Below are 21227 nucleotides of genomic sequence, written 5' to 3' on the forward strand. Positions count from 1 at the left end.
TCTGCTTTAAATGTACCCTTTTTTTTTAAGCTTTCTTCCATATGTCATTGTTCCCTCATCAAAAATATGCCTGAAGTGGTTTTGTATGTCATCCATACGTGTAATTTTATAATCTCTCCCAGGCCAGATTCTGTGCAATGCTCAGCCCACAAGCCTACATCGCCCATTCTCCTACACAACAATTCACCATAAATATACAAAAGCATGATACAAAACTGTACACTGCGATATGAAGTAGTTTCATTAGCAGAAAGCACGTTGATTGTGTTGTGATAGTGCTCTGAAGGGGGAGTGACTCAATGAAACGTATAAAACATAGCATTTTCAAAACAACAAAAGGTAACGTGATGATCTGTTAGCAGTTCATATCCCATAAAAGAAAAATCCCCGCACTCTAATATTTTTCCTGCGTTAGCAGCAACAGCTGCATGCAGAGGAAGCTATTCATGGTATCAGCCCAATCTTTTCACTAATTCCATTCCAAGCCGAAACTCTAACAAATTCCAGCTTGGCGAATGATACCAATTACCAGTATCAGATTGGGACATGCCTACTAAGCACTAGAAGAGTCAAGCTTTGGTTGTACATGTTTAACAGCTTCTGTCTTTTTTTCTGTTGTTTCAGGGAGAGGTGTCGGAGCACGTCGTCTCACAGCGACCTGGAGCCAAGGCCTCCTCCGACTTTGCAACATTCCCCCGCTCCTCATTCGTCAAGGTAACTACTGTATAAGTGTATTAACTATGCACATGACAGGTCAGACTTATTTCACCAAAACATAGTTATCACCATATATAAGATATTACTAAAAGGGTCAAAGGGTCAAATAATTGAACTAATACAAATAAATGACAACTTTATTTTGTTAAATGGTTTAAACTGTCAAAAAAATGCCTTCTTGTGCATTTTGGATGGAGTTTTCCATGTTGATGACATAGGTAGTAAGTTCCAATAGAACTCACTGCAAACACTGCATTTTATTCACAAACTGCCTCTTAACTGTTGGGCAGAAGTCAACAAAGACATGTAGTGCCGATCAAAACTATTGTGTATCTCTGTGTAAATGGCCCAAACTGCACCTGTAGTCTTGCCTGGAGGCAAATACAACCATTTATGCAGAATAAAGTACAAGGAAACAATGTATTATTTAAAGACAGATAAAACCAAAATAACAAAAAATGCCAAATCTTTCGTTCACTCACTTCTCCTTTCTGCTATTGTCCCATATAAATCCTTATAATCTAGTTAAATTGATTAGTCAACTAATAACAATTTTGCTTAAGACACCATCAACTGATTCACTGACTAAACAACTACAGCTCAACTTAACTGATACTAAACTATTAGAAATATTTACCACAGTCACCATCCCACCAAACCAAGTCATAATTAGAAAAACATGAAAACCTGTCACATGCACTTTTAATTTTGGCAAAGCTGTGCTGTTGACCGGTCCCTGTGTGTTTGTTCCAGGCTAAGGAGGAGAGGCAGGAGGGCACTGTCCTGGTGGGCCGAGTGCATATCTCCTGCTCTAAAGGACAGGAGCAGGTACACAGGGTGGTCCTGAGCCAGGGGCAGCTACAACATGTGCACCACCTGCTCAGCACCTGAACGCTACAGCAGCAATAACACCTGGATTTAACATGGGATATAGACCAATGCTAATGAAGTAGTCTGTGTAGTACTTGGAATATTTGTCAATCTATTCTACACAGTGTCATGTATGAGACAAGATCTTTTTGCAGTCAATTCCACTTTGTATTAGATTAAAAAATAAAGTATGATATATGGTTGTCATGTTTTAATTAACACTGTAGGATAGGGCAATATGACAAAAACCTATATTTTTCAGAAAGAAATCATTTGGAGACATTTCAATGCTGAAATCCACTGGTTTAAATCTAATGATTGGCTGCAGGTGCTTAGTTTAATCAGTGCTAGTGCAGCCTCTGTAGCTCAGTGAGTGAATTCTGGAGGTTTTGTGCTTTCACATCTCTATACCGAGAAAACTCATACCCAGATTGAGTTGTGATTGTAATTCCTGTAATAACAGACTACTACATACTGTACATTCAACACAATCAAAAATCTGAACTCCAACTCACATGCTAATTTCTGACAGGATTGGCTGTAGACCCCTCCATTAAAAACACCCAAACAGATTACTGACCATAAGAAATGACCACTCTTGATTTCAATTCAAATTTGATTAACTGCACAGCACTACAACAGACAATCCATACCCAGCAAGTAATGTTTAATGAAAGGTTAAAGACAGGTAAAATACAAAAAGGTTGAAACAAGGTCTTTTCATCAAATAAAAAATGTAAAACATGCAACTAAAACCACTTCACAGAGAAGTACATATACAGGGATTTGGTACATGTATAAGCATGCATCACAAAATTGCTCAGGATGTCAGGGCACAGCTTAGATAGTACATTCAGAAGAATATACAGTAGTTTGAACTGTTTGAGAAGTAGTAGGTAGGCATGGTGCTTGGTAAATACAGTATCAGTAATAGATCAGAGTACAGACAGTCGTAGTAGTAGTAAAGTATGTGCAGTATCAGTAGTAGCGGTCATTCCACTGTATGTTGTTGGTGTGGCGCCGTGGTCGGTTGTAGCTGTAGGGGGCGTAATGGTGGCGTTGGCGGCTCTTCATGACGTACTGCCGTCTCTCCTCTAGAGGATCATTTCTGACACTCTGCTTGGTCCAATCTGAAACACACAGTTATGACCTCAGCAATATTCTTATGCATTCGTTAGACTATCAGGTTCAACTTCAGTGTTATAGCACCATCTCACAGGGGAATGATGAGCAAGGATGAAGTCACCATTTTAGTGTGCATTTACACCTAAGTTTTCATGATAGCTGCTCTAAAATAATGACCTACTATAGCAATTAAAGGAACTATATGTAGCCTGCCTCCCCTACAGTTAAAAAAATAAATAAAAATTGTGACAATCACAATTTAACCTGGGTTGTCAGTTGTTTAACCGGCAGACAGAAGATCAGCCTGCCTCTTGTGAAAGCTTAGAGCCTCCAGAATTTGGCAACCCAAAGAGTACATGTGTCATTTCTTGGGTCATACGATAGATCAAGTTTAAAATTTGAAAAAGATTCAGATTTTAAAGTTTAAACTAAATCTTAAAAACAGTTCCTTTAACAATTTAAAATATATATATACACTGTATATATATATATATATATATATATATATATATATATATATATATATATATATATATATATATATATATATATATATATATATATATATATATATATATATATACACACACACACACACACACTGTATGTATATATCTCATTTGAATAGTGAAAAGTCCTCAAAAGGTCTATTATAACAAGCTCAAACCTGTGGATAGATAACACTGATGTAATGTTGAGGCTTCTAACCCAATGACCCTGATAGTTGATAGTAAATGTACTACAGTACTTGTGTTTGAATTGTCCCTGCTCCTGGTAGTGTAGTGAGTCTGTAGAGGGCGCTGTTGAGCTTGGGACCGGTGACGTGGCTCTTCAAAACTCATGAAGCTCTGAGACACAGAGTCGCTGTAGAAGTCTTCGCAACTGTACAGTGCAGTGCCCCTTCTGGACTTTGGGGGCACTGTGTGAAGTGGAGGCAGTGGAAGCAGCCCATTGCCTAGTACACAAAAAGCAGTGTACCAGAGTCAGAACATCACTTCAAATAAGCAGGCTGTGTTGAGTAGAATATAGAGTTCTTACCAAAGTTGGAGAAGTAGCTTGGAGGATAATGAAGGTTGATAGGAGCTTCAATATGAGCGATTCCTATAAAAGAGCACAGCAATCAGTGGCTGCAATTACATGTGCACTCCAAAAATCTGATAATCTAATTTAGAGTTAGATAATTTTGCATTTTACAGTGAATTTAACAATTAATACAGTGAATTTAATCTTATGATTTCCTTCTTTCCTTCCTTCTTCTCAACCAGAAAAAAGTGGTTTGCCCTCTCCGGGTGGGTGGTGAGTCTCTGCCTCAAGTGGAGGAGTTCAAGTATGTTCATGAGTGAGGGAAGGATGGAGCGTGAGATCGACAGGCGGATCGGTGCAGCATCTGCAGTGATGCGGTCGCTATATCGGTCCGTTGTGGTAAATAAGGAGCTGAGTCCAAAGGCAAAGCTCTCGATTTACCGGTCAATCTACGTTCCTACCCTCACCTATGGTCATGAGCTCTGGATAATGACCGAAAGGACAAGGTAGCAGATACAAGTGGCTTAAATGGGTTTCCTCCGCAGGGTGGCCGGGCGCACCCTTAGGGATAGGGTGAGGAGCTCGGTCACATGGGAGGAGCTCGGAGTAGAGCCGCTGCTCCTACACATCGAGAGGAACCAGTTGAGGTGGCTCGGGCATCTGCTCAGGATGCCTCCTGGACGCCTCCCTAGGGAGGTGTTCTGGGCATGTCCCACCGGGAGGAGGCCCCGGGGAAGACCCAGGACACGCTGGAGGGACTGTCTCTCGGCTGGCCTGGGAATGCCTTGGGGTCCCACCGGAGGAGCTGGAGGACGTGTCCAGGGTGAGGGAAGTCTGGGAGTCCCTGCTTAGACTGCTCCCCCCGCGACCCGGCCCCGGATAAGCAGAAGAAAATGGATGGATGGATTTCCTTCTGATCATCCCTTGGATTCCTTGCATCAGATTTCTCATTTTGCATTTCATTTAAAGAGGGTAAATTATGGTTTCCATGTTATAACATTGTTCCCTCATCAAAAACATGTCTGAAGAGGTTTTTAAATGCCATCCGTGCAAGTTTGAGCATGTTAGCGAGTTTGTTAGAGTTACCTGGGTTTCTGCATTCCTTCTTAGGTTCTTGCTGCTTGTTCCGGTTTTCTGCAAACACATCCACATGAACATCAGTGTAAGCTTTTGGTGTCATTGGTGTCGTAGCTTGACATTGGGCAGTGTACTCACCCACAGAGGCCAGGGGGCAGGGCAGGACGACCCCCCAGGCGTCAGCTATGTGCTGCAGTAGTAACCAGCTGATCCTGCGGTGGGCGATGGTGTTCCAATGCACTCCGTCTTTGGCGCGGTGTTGCAGGGAGAATCGGAACTGGAAGTGCAGGTCCAGAACATCCAATCCATAGCCGTCCGCCAACTTCCCGCTGAAGAAGTTGGCCTCGATCACGTCCATGCGCAGGTGGGGCATTTTGTGCTTGATCTGTGACAGAACGGGGACAGATATTTGGTTTATTCAGTTATGGAGATGATGACTTTACAACAGTAAAATCCTTAAAGGGGCGGTATTTTATTTCTAAATATGTTATGTGTTAGCAGTTAATATCCCACAGATCACCATGTTACTGTTTGTTTTGAAAATGCTATATTTGCTGAAAACATGTTAACATGTCTCATAAGTTTAATTTTCGTTTTCAATATTGTGCCCCCCATCAGGTTTGTGAAGTTGTTTGTACATGGAGAATCGCCATGCGGGAGCATAGATAACGCAGACTCGTGTGCCGAGTATGCGTTATGTATAGGATCATACCACTACCCATAAGGAGGGTTCGAATAGATAGATCGCTAAAATACTCAATACTCAAAATGCATGGATGACATCTAAATCTTCAGATGTTTTTGATGAGGGTTATAACATGGTAGAAAGCTAAAAATAATACTTCATAATAATAATTCAACCCACATTGTTGATTCAACTGCCATGTGACCAGCTGTATGAAATCACACTTTTAGTTTCAATGGCTTAAAAGTGATTATTCAGGTGGCCACTATATTTAGGGATGGTCCATATATTGGTTCCATATTAAAAATTGGTATTTAATATCAGCCAATGTCAAAAAACAATCAATATTCAATCTACCAATATTTTGGAAATAGAAGAGAGTTATATGGCTGTTTTTATTTTAACATGCAACACATTATTTTATACCCCATATAAATACATTTTGTGGCCATTTTCTCATTTAAATCATAACAAAGCCGGCACATTTTTCTTAAGTCGAGTTTAAAGATCCTATATTACACAAAATTGATTGTGGGCTTTAAGCCATGTTATAATGCTTATCTCCTCAAAAACATATTCAACATTCATTCATACATACATACATGCTTCAGTAACCCTTTATTAGTCTGTCTACACTTCCAAACCTCAAAATGCTTGTGATGTCATGTGGTGTTAGTTTAAGTTAACAGCCATCTTTTACCTTTTGTTTCGTAGAGATAGGCAATCCTAGGGCTGAAATCATCCAAATGATTCTAGTGAAAGTGTATGGAGTTTAAAAACACAATGGGGTACTTCCTGTATTACCACATGAAATCACAAGGTGGAGTGTTTTCTGTTTGAGAGAAGAACTCCCTGCTAAATATGCAGGATTTCAAAAAAACAAAACAAAAAATCCACATTGGGCCATTCCTAAATATAACCATAGCAATCCAAAAATACTCATGGATTGATCCGTATCGTGTGATATAGTGACTTGTTTGAGCAGAATGTGCACCACACAGTGGTCTCACCTCAGCAACCAGAAAGCCCCCCTTGATCTTCTCTGCCAGGGGCATTGTCACATTCCAGATGACCAAGCTTTCCATGGGAAGCACACCATTCAGTGCGTCAAAGACCTGGTGCAGGTTCTCCTTATAGTCCTCTATCCACTCACAGTGATACCTGTCAGAGAACATAGACGATTTAAATGGACTGGTGTTGTGACAGGACACATCCCTGTTGTCACGCTGATTTGTGCCCTTCGACCAGATGACTAAGTCACCTGTCACAACACAAGTCCAACACAAAGCTGCTAAAGTGGCCAAGCCAAAATGACTTATAAAATACATGTGAGTGGACAGGCCTAACCCAGGCCCCCCGGCCCAGCTCAAGCCCAGCCCAGGCCTAAACCAGGCCCAGCCCAGGCCTAAACCAGGCCCAGCCCAGGCCTAAACCAGGCCCAGCCCAGGCCTAAACCAGGCCCAGCCCAGGCCTAAACCAGGCCCAGCCCAGGCCTAAACCAGGCCCAGCCCAGGCCTAAACCAGGCCCAGCCCAGGCCTAAACCAGGCCTAAACCAGGCCTAAACCAGGCCTAACAAAAAAATGTACTTTAAATTCAAAGTAATTCAGGAGAATTTGCCATAAAAGACTGAAAGACTTCACAGTTAAAAGGATAAATGCTCTAGATTAAGCCAATATGACTTTCTCCACAGAAAGGAATGGTGTAAATTGTTCATGCTTTTATTATTAATACTTATTAATACTACTGTCCATTGGCCATCACTAACCAGACTCTAAGGCATTCCATCTCAGCCTTTGACCAGAGAGCACAGATAGACAGGGAGACACAGAACACCTCATCTTCTGTGCTGGACAAAGGACCAATTTATGGAGACAACTAAGAAGTTGTAACTTTTTGGGCTAACTTTTGATGGGATTTTTATCCAAATTACTACAGATGATCTGACCAAAAGCAAAATTTTCACATTTTACCAAATTTTATTTTTTGGCATTTTTTTAGTCAACAACCTTTTGATTTAATTTACCTTAATCTGTGCTGCTGTTCAGACCTTATGGATACTAGAAAGTCTTCTCAGATACAGAGTTCCTTCACCCTAACCCTGCCTGATCCTGGAGCTATTAATTGAGATCACGTGGCCACCATCCCTCTCAGCTTGTCTGATTCTTCAGACGCGACGCCCTGAGGACTTCAGACATCCTACTATCCAACTATCAGAATCCCCAGATTTGTATAGGCACAAATCAGATTGGCACACCCCTTAGATAACTCTTGGTCTTAGAAGACTAAGACTAGATCCTAATCTAGAGCCACACTCATCTTCATGTGCCGTCTTTTCAACACAAAATACAGGTCAATAAATATTCATAAACCACCATTTGCTTTGGTGAAGAGTGATGTTATTTCCAGATATAAGTCAGTTATATGGTACAAGAATTTCCGAAGCTTCAGAGCATTGTTTAAATTAATTAACTAATAATTAATTAGATCAACAATAATACTGTATTGGTAATGTTTCTCAACTTTTGTTGAGTGGTGCCCCAAAACTCTGCTGCTAGTCAAAGCCAATCAAGTCCTGCTTTAACGTATAAAAGTTTGGATTGAAAGTTTATTCTTTCAATTAACCTCTTTAATATCATTATCATTTTATTATCATTGTGGTATCAGGATCAGTATTGAGTATAGAGTCTACTCCTTAGTAGCAAAATCAAGTTTTAAATTTTAACATTTTAAACTACTATGGAAACAGTATGGTAGTTCTTGGTAGCAGCCCTAAAAAGCTGGTGACCCATGCTCTAAGATAACTACAGAATGCTGTGTAAATGTTAGTGTGAGCTCTGAATAAATAGGATGATGTGAGTGACTGTAAGGCTCACGGACCTGGAGATGTCCCACACACAGGAGTTGATGATGACCACATCGGGCTTGGGGCCGCGGCGGAAGTCGTTGAGGATGCTCTTCATGTAGGGGGAGTAGACTCGTGTGACAAAGTAGAAGCGCACCAGGTGGTGGTCCGACTGGTACTGGCGCACCTCTCTGTACGCTGTCCCATTGTGTAAAGGGCTGAGGCAGCCTCCCTCCACCAGACAGTCCTGCTCAAAACTCTTCTCCCCCTGCATACAACAAACCATCACACTGTCACTGTGCCTGTCGAGCCAGAACCACAAGCTTCCACAAAACTTTACAAAGACGGGTGGGTATGGAAGCGTATCCTGTGTCCCCAATTCTAGAGGGTGTAATTGACAGGCAGGTTAAAGTGCATTTGACAGATCAACATATTTTTCCAATTATTACCTGGTTTGGTGGGATAGTACCTGAAGTTAATATTCAACATAATTTTACATCAGTCGAGTGGCAGTTTGTGAATAAAAGCAGAAACAAAAAGTTGTAAAATACAGTGAGTTCTAAGATGGAATACCTCTGACTGCATTTTAAATAATCATTTGACTAAAGACGATTTAAAATGTAAATCAAAACATACTTGACTTTTATTCATTCTTCTGCTGGAGAACTATTGACAGTTACATTTATGACCCAATTTTAAGTAGATTTCTTCTTCTTTTTTTTTTTTTTAAAGAGGGCTCAAAATCTACTTTTTGAGCTTTCTACCATATTGTAACATTGTTCCCTCATCAAAAACATGCCAGAAGAGCTTTTATGTCATCCAAGCATGTCGGAGTATTTTAACGATCTCTCCCAGGCCCTACTCGAACCCTCCTTACAGGTAGCTGGAAATTTTGTGCAATGCTCAGCCCACAAGCCTTCATCATCAATACTACCACACAACAACTCTCCATACAAAACTGTACACAGCAAGTTGGCAAATGATGTGATGCGCAGTAGTTTAATTAGCGGGATGCATGCCGATTTAGTTGTGATAGCAATCTGAAGGGAGGGTGACTTAGTGCGGGGAGCAGAGGGGGAACTCAGAACATGTTTTATATAACTTTCACATTTGTTTTTGATGCTAATGGTAGATGGTCACATTTTCCACCTTCAAGGCACTCAAAAGGCTTTGCATCAAGGAACCACTCACCCATTCACACACCAGTGTACACAGACACTGGGGGCAAGGTGGGTCAAGCGTCTTGCCCAAGGCCACAATAGCAGCCTTTAACAGTGGGAGCTGAAATCGCCAACCTGTGGGTATGTGGATCTGCATGCTCAAACATTGATGTTTATGTTGGGAGCAGGATCTGAATCGCCAATCTTCAGATCAATGGACAAGCACTGTACTGACTGAGCTATTGTCGCCCGTTGTTGTTCCAGGCTAATATAGCATTTTCAAAAGAACAAAAAGGTAACATGGTGGTCTAAATGTGTTAGTAATTAATACCCAGTAAAAGTAAATTACCCCCTCTTTAAAACCACCATCAGAAGCCTGCCTCACCTTGCTGCGGAGCTGACTCACAGTGAGGTACTTGTCCTTTTGCAGGAGCAGGACCAGATCTTTGTAGACGGCACGCTGGACTGAGGACGAGGAGAACCCGCGGAAAACCAGAGGAGAATGTTATTATTATCCAAGAACCTCGTCTCCTCTCACACATGTGCTTTTGTCAGTGAGGAGCATAGACTTTATGAAGAAGTGGACTGAGGGATTGTGTCCATTTATACATACAATCTATAGTTTGGAAATACTCACTGGAGTCGCCAAGGACAACCACAAACTTGTTGTGCAGAAGTTTAACCACCTGCTGGTGACTCACTTTCTTCGCTGCTTCCTTCCGGACATCACACAAAACAACATCACAGTCATTATCATTATTACAGAGATCAGGTACAGGCTCAGTGGCTCAAGTCTTGGGTTGTTCTAGTGTCACTGCGATATCTTCTTTGCTGGAAAATGCCAGTCAAATCAATTCATAGGTTTCAGGCAAACAATTCGTCCTTGATTTGAAGGACTTTGACTGAATTGCATAAATGCTATGCCCACAAAGTATATATTTTGAATGGGTAAAGGTCCTCACTGAGGACGGTTGCCATAGCTTGAAAGCCACTGAATTATATCTTTAGGGAGACAAGCAGGTGGCAGACCCCAACCAGAAATGTCACATAGTGCTTCTTTAAAAACAAATCTGTTTCAGTTTGAGACATACAAATAACGTTCTATTTAAAATACACTAATTAAATGACTAAAACGAGGTTAAATTTGTAACATAATGACTTTTAAATATTAATTTTCATTACACAGTGCCAGATTTTGGTGAAGATTATGGTGGGACAAAGAAAATATGAATAATTTAATCTCTTCAATTTGTGGAGTATAAATGCCATCTGCCGCTTTTATTAGTCATTTTTGACCGGTGTAATGCAACGCCGACAAGGTCTAATTCTGTTATGCCAATATATAGTCCAGGTCATTTTAGACTATGGGGGACAACCACAATCTCCTGTATCGATGGGAAACACTGAACTGATGACAAATAATACCAGTTGTAATATATTTGGCTCGCTTTAGGAAATTGCAAGTTCACTTTTTTGTGTAGGCCAAATTTGCACAAAAAAAAATTCAATTTCGGCTGAACTTACCATGATTTCCTGCTCCAGACGCGTTCACAGGGTTAGCCAGGGACAAATTTGTATCTTATTTCTTTTTAAAAAGCCCGCTTTTCCAAATAGCTCCGATCAGAAGGCGCGAGCACGAATAAAAACTCAAAACGAAAAATGCGATCGGACGCGGGTTTAGCTCGTCATACCCGCGGTAAAGTTGTTGATTTATGAAAAAGTGTTTTAAAATTCAAAAACGTGCGTAAGAGTTCTGTGTGTCCTGTGCATGAGCAGCCGTTAGCCGCAGGTGTGCACGATGAGCGCATTCAGGCCACCTCGGAACATTCATGATTTTATCCCGTTTTTTATCGTTTTTTTTTTTGTTTTTTTTAATATTTCGATTGTGTTTGCTCTGTTGTAAAGTGGGGCTAGAATCAGAGAGAGTTTATAAAAGGGATTTGGGGTCATAAAACTATTTTGAATGCAACTTTATGGTCGTTATGAAAATAGAAACCTCTCAAAAACGTACAGACAGAAAGTAAGTAAATGTAGCATATACAATACATACATACATATGTGTTTTCTTAGTTTGAACAATCAATAATAAATGATAATATACCATATTTATGCTTCAATGTGATTGTATTCTATTTTTTCTTACACAAAACATTGACAACAGTTTTCAGTGACCTAGTGTGTAACATGTAACATTCTAATTTCCAGAACAGAGGGAACTGTAAGCAAAAGTGAAGGGGAAACATAAGGTGATTTCAATGGAGAACTGGGGTAAACCACAGAATATCATAAAATATAATACATCAGGGTGGATTTGGCCAGAGATGAGTGGAGTAAAACAATGAGGGAAAACTAGTACTCAAACAGGATGTGATTTATAATTTAAAGTTAATGTTATTGAAATCGCAAAACTTGTAACTCTAAGACAAACTTTAGAAATGTGACAAACTAAATCTTATCTGAAGGAGCAAGACAAATATTCATATCATTTCATACAGTCAACATAAAGGTTTGTGAGAAGAGTAACCCAAACTTTTACTCAAGTAAGAGTGCTGCTACTTCAATATAAAATACTTCGTATATTAGTAAGTGTAAACATTTCTCAGATCGGCCTATATGTGAGTGATATCAGAGCCAGGTTATTTGTATCATATATTATTTGTTTATTGAATAAGAGGTTAATAAGAGATTATGACCAACACATGTCATTACTGAGAGAGGCAAACTTCAGATTTTTATCTTTTACTGGTCAAATACTTACAGAAACATTGATCCCACAATAGTTTTTTATCTAGGCTACAGATATATATTACATTTCTACTTCGCCTTCCAGACATGGACATTCTGTTGTAGAATTTTGACATAGCATGTGCATACGACAGGTTTTCATGTTTTTTCTAATTATGACTTGGTTTGGTGGGATGGTACCTGTGGTAAATATTTATCAGTTTTTTTGAAAAGTACAAAAATAAAGGAAGTAACAGTGAGTTCCAAAATGGTGTACCTCTACCTTTATCAACACCAAACATCACATCCAAGATAAGACAAGAAACATATTTTTCTGACAGTTTAAACCTTCATTTAACAAAATAAAAGTGTTATAGTATTATTAGTCTAATTCAGTGGTTCTCAAATAGTGGGGAGCTTCATGGGGGGGGGGGGGGGGGGGGGGCATGATAGAAAATTATTGAGAAGCTGCCCATGTCCAACCACAAAGTCAGTAATCATGAACTTCACCAAATTCAAAAACTAGAAAAAATTAAGCAAGATTTTTAGAGGGGATATTTTACTTCTATGGGGTATTAACTACAAACACATAACATATTTTGTGAAAATGCTGTACGTACCGAAAATAACATATTAACGTTAATGTTTACATTTTTGACGATCTGAGTTTACACTCCCTTTGCTCTCTGCGCTAACTCACTTCCCCTTCAGAGTGACATCACAAAACAATCAGCGTGCATCCCACTAATGAAACTATTGCAAATGTCAGATTTGTCAAGTTGTTGTGTACAGCTTTGCGTTGTATCATGTTTTTGTATATTTATGGAGAATGTGGGGAAGTGGTCGAAGTAGGAGGCAGACTCAGAAAAAAATTCTAATCAAAATTTATCTCAATCACCAAGGTACACCATGGACAAAAAAAGAATACATATTTACCAAAAAAAATTAACTGTGTTCAACATAACAAAGCAACAGAACTTAAACAACTAAGGAGTAGTGATGTTATGAGATGTGCCGAGGTTTCGAAGCGTGTGTCGAGCAATGAAGGGGATGTTTCCGCAAAGTGCGTATCGAGGCTTGCTTCATTTGGGGGAGGAGCTGAAAATGATGACGTCCGAAGCCTCGTTGCCCGGCAGTACCACGTGATTGCTTCGGGAAGTGGTTCGGATTTTGCCGCAAGCTTTTACTGCTATATAAACCCCTCAGGCTCCATTCAAAATGTGGGTGTTTGTAGGAGAGTTGTGTTTAGTTGAGAGTTTGGATAGAGTTTGGAGAATTTGGAAAGTTGATTTGTATACTTTGTATATAGTTTGTATATAGTTTGCAGATAGTTTGGAGAGTTTAGGGAGAGAGATTTAGGAGAATGAGGAGAGTTGAATAGGTGATAGGATGGAGCCAGGGAGGAAGAGAAGGTTTTCCCGTGTGGGAACACTTTGATTTGATATCACTAACAAGGTAAGTAAAATTTAACATAATTACAGATGCATTATATTTAATTATATAGAGCAATTTTTCACGGTTTCTTATTTTATTTAAAGGTGAGGTGTTTATTGTGTTCCAAGGAGTTGGGGTACAATAACCATACCATGCCATACATGTGAACAAACAAAATGATGGTAATATTAAAAAGGGACAAAGGCCCACTTTGTCACAGAGAACTATTGTGTGGGAGCAGCGGTGACATGGGCTCGTAGGCAGAGCAGTGCGCAGAATCTTATAGTAAGGAGGGTGCATGGATGACAAACCTCTTCAGGTTGTTTTTGACGAGAGAACAACATTATAGTTCCACGTTGGTGGAAAGCTCAACAACTGCAAAAACCCACTCCTTTTAATATAATGATAACTATATTTTAATGAAATGAATAGTTAAAGCTGTCATGTGCACTTTAAAGGGTGTATAGGCCAATACCTAAAACCCAGTGGGAAAAAGTTATCAAAAGTCACTGTCTTGGTCAAACTTTATGACCTTTAGCGACTCTTGTTCATTGTCCTTCCTGTCTTGTCTGTCCTCTGTGTCCTCCTTCATGTTCATGTGCTGGTGGAACTCGCTGTAGATGCCACTCAGAGCCACCGCTGCTTCCAGGGACACTTTGAGATGTCCAATCACCTCTTTCTCCTCTCTGTCCTCATCTATGGCTACAACTGAAAAACAATAAAATAAAATACAATTATTAGGCTATGATTTTATATATATATATATATATATATATATATATATATATATATATATATATATACACACACACACGTACTCTGGATGTCCCGTTCCAGCACATCCTGCCCTGTCTCCAGCAGCTCCCTGATGTCCAGGAAGGCATGTCCCACATCCACACACTCATCCTCCTCATCCATTGGCTCACTCACTACCGTGAACTTCAACCTGCGACAATAACATTGCATTATTTAGTCTTTTAATATTTTTTACAGTCCTTGATTTGTGTAGTACATGCCAATTGATTGAGTAAAACAAGACAAATTAAAGCTACATGCGACAATAAAAGCCCTTGCCCTCTTATTACCACTTACATTGCTCCTCCCCCCAATGTTGAGGTACATACTATAAGTAAGTAAGTAAACTTTATTTATATAGCACCTTTCACAGATAAAATCACAAAGTGCTTTACAGAGTGCAAATAAAAATAGATAAAACAACAACAATAAATGTTCAAACAGGTAAAATAAGACAAAGAGTAGTAAATTAACTAATGGCTTGTCTGAATAACAGTGTCTTCAGCTGTTTTTTAAAGGAGTGAACAGAGTCAGCCACACGAAGGGACAAGGGCAGGGCATTCCACAGTTTAGGGGCTACTGCTTGAAAGGACAGGTCTCCTCGAGTTTTACACCTAGAGGTGTAAGGAACCAGCATTTCTGAGATATATTCAGGGGCCTGTCCATTAAAAGCTCTAAAAGTCAAGACTAAAATTTTAAAATCAATTCTAAATTTGACAGGTAACCAGTGTAAAGAGGATAAAACCGGAGTGATGTGTGCCCTTCTGTCGGTTGCTGCTAAAAGCCTTGCTGCAGTGTTCTGGACCAACTGGAGACGAGTGACTGCAGATTTGTTAAACAAGTAAAAAGATAATTACAATAATCTAAACGAGAAGAAATAAAAGCATGAATAATCAATTCCAGATCAGATTTAGATAACATTGCAGTCAGTTTAGAGATAGATCTCAGATGGAAGAAGCAGTTTTTAACCAACCGTCTAGAATGGCTGTCCAGGGACATTGACTGGTCAAATAGAACACCAAGGTTTCTGAGGCTAGGCTGGGAAGAGGAGCCCAGAAAACCCAGGTGTTGTTTAATTAAAGGAACTTTCTTTTCAGGAGCAATGATCAGAGTTTCAGTTTTCCTATAATTTAATTGAAGACAGTTGTGAGAAGCCAATCCTTAATAGATGAGACACAATTTAATAGCTCAGCTAAGTAGTACAATTGGATGTCATGAGCATAAAAATGGTAAGACACATTTTTGAAGGTTCTTATAATTTTACCGAGAGGGCTGATGTACAAAAGGAACAGAATTGGGCCCAAGACTGAGCCTTTTGGGACACTGTGTAACAGGGGAGTGACTTCAGACATTATATTATTCACAAACATGGCAAAAGTTCTGTTGGTCAGGTAAGAAGAAAACCATGAAAGAACAGTCCCAGAAATTCCCATCTCATTTTGCAGTCGTTCTGCGGAACCCAGACTGAAACTTATCAAGTATACATTGACTATTCAGAAAAGTGGTCAGCTGCCCTGCAACTACTTTCTCCACAATCTTAGCTAAAAAGGGCAATTTTGATATTGGCCTGTAATTGCCTGGCTCCGATGGATCCAAATTTGGATTCTTCAGAATAGGACTTAAAGCTGCCTGTTTAAGAGACCTTGGTACTGACCCAGTTGACAGAGAAATATGTATCAATCTGACAATATGTGGACCAATCACATCAAACACCTTTAAAACAGTGAGGTGGGCACAACATCAAGTGGGCAAGAAGAGGGTTTCATCTTTTTTAGTAAAGCACTAACATCCTCCAAATTCACAGGCATAAATGAAGACCAAGAGCACAACGGAGAACCAACACTGGGGCTACTACCCCGAGATGGTTTCACACTTGCCCTGATATCATCAACCTTTTTCACAAAAAAGTTTAAACATTTGTTACAGTCTTCTGAGACATTTTCTTAGAAAGTAGCTTGATTCTGATATCACTGTGTCTAGCTCACAAATGTATGCTTGTGCTCTATTGGATTTTTCCAATTATATATATATATATATATATTATTTTTTTTAAATTATTATTATTAATTTTTTTCTAGATTTTTTTTTGAAAAACCATGTCCACACTTGACAATGTATCACAACTCGAATTGATCATTTTTAGTCAAACATGTGTTTTGTGTCTTTTGCCCAAGTTTCAAGTGTTTTTAATGAAAACTGTCGGAGGAGATGTCAAAAATACAACAAGTTCAAATTAATTGAAAATTAGAGATCCATAAATTCTGATGTTTGATACCTGTTACTGCTGTGTTTGGTCTTGCTTACTACTTAATATTTTTGCCATTTATGGCATTTCCATACAGCTTTAATTCCCTCACCAGGACAATTCTCGTCCCTATGCTTGGGCTTGATATTTTCATTTTCTACATTTCTATATTTTATAAACTCCAGCAGAGGGGTGAATAACTGCATCTCTTGGACCACAGAGGAATGTATTTAGGTTCTGAATACAGAATACCTGCATTAAAATGTATGCAGAAAATTCCTTTATTCCTGTATTATTTTGATTATAGGAACGTGACTGTATTCTGAATACCACCATATGCAGTATCAGTAATAAACATTTTTGGTACGTGTATTTGACCGAAACGTTAAGAAAACTGCGCAGTCTCACTCTTGGTTCACTTTTATTAACACAACGTTTTGGTCCCTCTGACCTTCCTCGGGTTGTGTATTTCTAGCACTGCTACTATGAGCTTGAGAGTGGGTGAGTTGCGTACCTGCCCTGGTGGGGGTCAGTGCCCTCCAGAATGGTGAACAGGTAGTGTCTGAGCGGAACCGCATGGGTGCCATCCACATAGATCACTAATACAGAGAGAGACACTGAATATTTTTGTAAATTAAAAAAAGTGAAGTTATAGTGTAATGCATCTCCACAACAATCTCTGGTGAAGTTGTTGTGGGCCCGCTGTGTGTCTGTGCCTCTGGTTAAGTTGTAGTGCACCTGCTGTGTGTGTGTATACCGCTGGTGAAGTTGCAGTGCACCACCTACGTGTGTGTGTGTACCTCTGGTGAAGTTGTGTTGCACCTCCTGCATGTACGTGTGTATACCTCTGGTGAAGTTGTAGTGCACCACCCATGTGTGTGCCTTTGGTGAAGTTGTAGTGCACCTCCTGTGTGTGTGTGTACCTTTTGTGAAATTGTAGTGCATCTCCTGTGTGTGCGTGTGTATACCTCTGGTGAAGTTGTAGTGCACCTCCTGTCCTCGGCTGGGCTTCCTCAAGGACATGGGGGTCTCGGTGGAGTGGAGAGGGACCCCCAGCAGGCGGTATTCTACAAACAGACGCTGCACAGACTTGTCCAGAGCCACAGGGGCAGAGGGCTCCAGGCGCAGGGACAGGATCTCCACTCGGAGCCTGGGCCCGTGATGCGGAAAATGGGCTGGAGGTATGACCACCTCCTCACTGTGTGTGGAGCTACACTCAGAGACCACAGAGGAGACAGGATCTTCAGCTATGGGAAGAGTGGGAAAGCTGCTTAGGTTAAAGGTCCTATATATTGCAAAATTGATTCTTGTGAGCTTTAAGCCATGTTATAATGTTGTTACCTCCTCAAAAACATACCTCAAGTTGTGTTTTGTTTCATTCCCACGTTTGAGTACTCCTTTAGTCTCCTTATTAGTCTGTCTACATGTCCAAAGCTCAAAATGCTCTGTTCTACCTTGTGATGTCATGTAATGGCAGTTTTCAAGTTAGTACCTTTTACCTTTTGTTCGGTAGAGACTGGCAATTCCAGGGTTGATATAATCCGTAATCAGTTTCTGCCTCACATTGTGGTTCCAGTAGTTGACAGTAAAACACAAATCCAAGCTCTCCCATGTCATAAGCAAACTTGTACACTCCAAACCCCTCTGTCTGAACTCTACAGTGGCTCAGTACTGAGTACAGCCACTCACATCACTGAGGACTCTTCTCAACCGCTACATAACTCCTACACATTGTTACCATTGGGCAAAGTCCCTCTGACCTGTATAAATATATACAACAAATTCTTCATTTCAAATGCCATTGCCTGTCTAAACTCCACCAAATGAGCTCAAACTACAGCTGTTGTCTTTTATTGTGATGTTATTGCGATGTGACAAAATGTGCCCTGCGTTTCCAGCGTGCATCCGTGCAGACTTCGCGCACTGCTATATCCCATCATGCACCGCGCCTATGCAAAAAAGAGAAGAAAATGGACTCCGCTGCGCAATACACGTTCAAATGTTCACACTGGTTTATCTCATCTACAACAGTGCAACATGAAACGTACGATAAGTACAGGCCATGTGTTTGATGACTAAAAAGGAGGGGAGTTACATGGAATAAAGGAATGTGCAGTTATTGCTAGACAATAAGAAGACATTATTGTCATTAGAAATTATTATTGCAATAAGAATAATGTAAGAATGTTCGTTTCTATTGTAAGCGTCAAAGACCAAGAGACTGAAACATAAAGTCAGAAGAGTTTAATGAGTTCCACACAGGTAATGTGAACAATGAAGCAACACACTCTTAGGAAAGGACAGAAGAAAGTCCTGAGACGTGCACAAAATCATCATGAGTTCTGGTACATTCCATAGGTCTGCACCCCCTGGTGGCACGTGTCATTTACCTTCATGTTAGTAAATCAAGATACTAGCTTGATGTAGCGCTGCACTGCTAGAAAATACCTTATAAATAATAAGATGAAAAGAACTGGCACGGCATAGAAGGGAAACAGCGCCCTCTACTATTATTAAAGTGGTGTAGCCACTGGCCAAAATACCGAATCGCTAAACTGCAATATCCCACTTTGTGTACAACTAATCAGTGTTCTCTGGTTTATAGACTATGAATGTGAAAATGATATTGTTAGCTCTGTCTCTGTTATTAAATTTTCACAAGGTATATTTTGTTGAAGTTATGAAGTAGCTACAATTGAGAAAAAAATCACCTTGAACATTATATTTGCCTATTGATATTCAATCTAAACAAAAAGAAATGGCTGCGACGATGATATCTTGACTTTTCTTCTATTAAATAATAAATAATTAAAAATAGCGTACGTAATGTACGTATCGTACGCTCAAAGACAGCGGTGGAAGTATGGTCGATGGCGTAGGCCTGTCCCACTTCAGCAAGATGGCGGGCGGCTACACTGAGGAGAACACATTCTCGTCTGGAAGCTTCAAACTACACTTTGAGGAGTAGTTCGAAAGGTGCATTTGGTGAATTGAGACACGGCCATGGAGTGTTTTCTTCCGTGCCTGACTGGTGCCTCATTTCTACTGGACACACGCAGACATTTGTCCCAGCGTGCTGCGTTCACAGCGCTTCAAAAAAGTTTTTTTTAAGTTGCTGCAGAGCGGCACATTATACATATAACTGTATATTTATACACACACATGAATGGCACTTAGAGAGTTAATATGAGGTCTCTCTCTCTCTCTCTCTGACAAAATAAATCAAAGTGATGCGTAGGCAGCGGGATAAAAGAAAAGTAATGAGCTCAGTGCAGTTTAATGTGTCCGCACTCACGTACACACATGTCCGTCAGCAATAACAGTCCAGTAATAACAGTCGGTAACCCGTGGGTCAAACCCACGGTGCGACCGTGTCCCAATTCGCCACATGCACAGTTCAAAGTGCCGTTCGAAGTACCCGGCCAACGAAGGGGACTCCTCCGTGTACCCGCCTTTGTGCTGAAATGGGACACGGAGCGAACTTCAACCTCTGTGTGCGCTTACGTAACGTATCTTACGTGACATCACTGAAATAATTAGTTTTATTTTTAATTATTTATTATTTAATAGAAGAAGAGTCAAGGTGTCGTCATCGCAGCCATTTTTTTCTGTTTAAACTGAATGAAGTACGGAATTAATCTTTCTCTTTGAATATCAATAGGCAAATATAAGGTTCGATGTCATTTTTTCCCAATTGTAGCTTCTACATAAATTTAACAAAATATACTTTTATCACGCCACTTCCTCGTGTCAATAAAGAGTTATTTTACTGATGGCTGGATGAATCTTTAATTGATACAAGTGCAAACTTGACTGTAGATGACAACAATGCCGTCAAACCACCAAACCACCGAACCACCGTCAAACTAAATCATTTACATAAATTACAATTACAAATATAATAATTAAAGACATAAAAATAACACATGAAACTACAAACACATACCTCGCTGGCTGACCCAAATTTAGGAGGTAGAATGAGCTTTACTTTGATTAACTTTGTGTAACTTTAATATATCTTGCAAACACGCCACGCTTTTCAGGTAAAAAACAGGCGTGCGTCCCTTTCAGCGGTCGAGTGGAATCAAACAAAAAACAACAGTTCCTACCTCACTACCAAAATAAAACACTAAAATACTATATAAAATATTATTGACATTAACATTATTTAAATAAAATATAAATCAAAATTATGGCAGTAAAAACTTTGTTAAAACGTAATAACAGAGACAGAGGTAACAGTATCATTTTTACATTCATAGTCTGTAAACCAGAGAACACAGATTAGTTGTACATAAAGTGGGATATTGCAGTTTAACGATTCTGTATTTGGGCCAGGTTTAATTTGATCAGTGGCTAAATCACTTTAATACCAGTAGAGGGCGCTGTTTACCTTCTATGCCTTCTATATCTGAGTGTGCCAGAGCTGCACAGGTTTTTTAATCATTAAACATACAGCCTCTATATATTTTTATTTAGATTTTACAGTTTCATGCAGCAACAGTTTCATGTCGCACTGTTGTAGGTGA

At 39.8% G+C, this 21227-nt stretch overlaps 3 protein-coding genes across 7 annotated transcripts in view; 1 reads left to right on the forward strand and 2 right to left on the reverse strand.

The window, feature by feature from the left end:
* Nucleotides 1-1790, forward strand: part of LOC117385981 (dynactin subunit 1-like) — a 39674-nt gene extending 37884 nt beyond the window's left edge. For 4 of the 5 annotated variants that reach the window (XM_033983287.2, XM_055228978.1, XM_055228979.1 and 1 more), the window contains 2 exons: nucleotides 625-714; nucleotides 1471-1734. In XM_033983287.2, coding sequence (XP_033839178.1) covers nucleotides 625-714; nucleotides 1471-1608 — 228 coding nt within the window. In that variant the 3' untranslated portion in view covers nucleotides 1609-1734. Of the gene's footprint in view, nucleotides 1-624; nucleotides 715-1470 lie in introns of all 5 variants that reach the window. The other variant, XM_033983285.2, reaches the window with a different exon arrangement.
* A 352-nt stretch (nucleotides 1791-2142) lies between these two features.
* On the reverse strand, nucleotides 2143-11310 carry LOC117386035 (PC-esterase domain-containing protein 1A-like). The gene is made up of 10 exons (XM_055228983.1): nucleotides 11025-11310; nucleotides 10138-10216; nucleotides 9886-9965; nucleotides 8376-8608; nucleotides 6508-6658; nucleotides 4951-5197; nucleotides 4822-4869; nucleotides 3751-3813; nucleotides 3461-3667; nucleotides 2143-2717 (listed from the first exon to the last, which is right to left on the reverse strand). The coding sequence occupies exons 1-10, from the start codon at nucleotides 11025-11027 to the stop codon at nucleotides 2566-2568; spliced, it is 1263 nt and encodes a 420-aa protein (XP_055084958.1). The 5' UTR covers nucleotides 11028-11310; the 3' UTR covers nucleotides 2143-2565.
* Nucleotides 11311-13244: 1934 nt separating this feature from the next.
* rpgrip1 (RPGR interacting protein 1) overlaps nucleotides 13245-21227 on the reverse strand; it is a 42750-nt gene continuing 34767 nt past the window's right edge. The window contains exons 24-27 of the mRNA XM_055228882.1: nucleotides 17667-17945; nucleotides 17213-17297; nucleotides 14477-14604; nucleotides 13245-14366 (exon numbers count right to left, since the gene is read on the reverse strand). Coding sequence (XP_055084857.1) covers nucleotides 14158-14366; nucleotides 14477-14604; nucleotides 17213-17297; nucleotides 17667-17945 — 701 coding nt within the window. The 3' untranslated portion in view covers nucleotides 13245-14157. The remainder of the gene's footprint in view (nucleotides 14367-14476; nucleotides 14605-17212; nucleotides 17298-17666; nucleotides 17946-21227) is intronic.

Source organism: Periophthalmus magnuspinnatus, chromosome 18, assembly GCF_009829125.3.
Source record: "Periophthalmus magnuspinnatus isolate fPerMag1 chromosome 18, fPerMag1.2.pri, whole genome shotgun sequence".
In the NCBI taxonomy this organism is placed as follows: domain Eukaryota; kingdom Metazoa; phylum Chordata; class Actinopteri; order Gobiiformes; family Gobiidae; genus Periophthalmus; species Periophthalmus magnuspinnatus.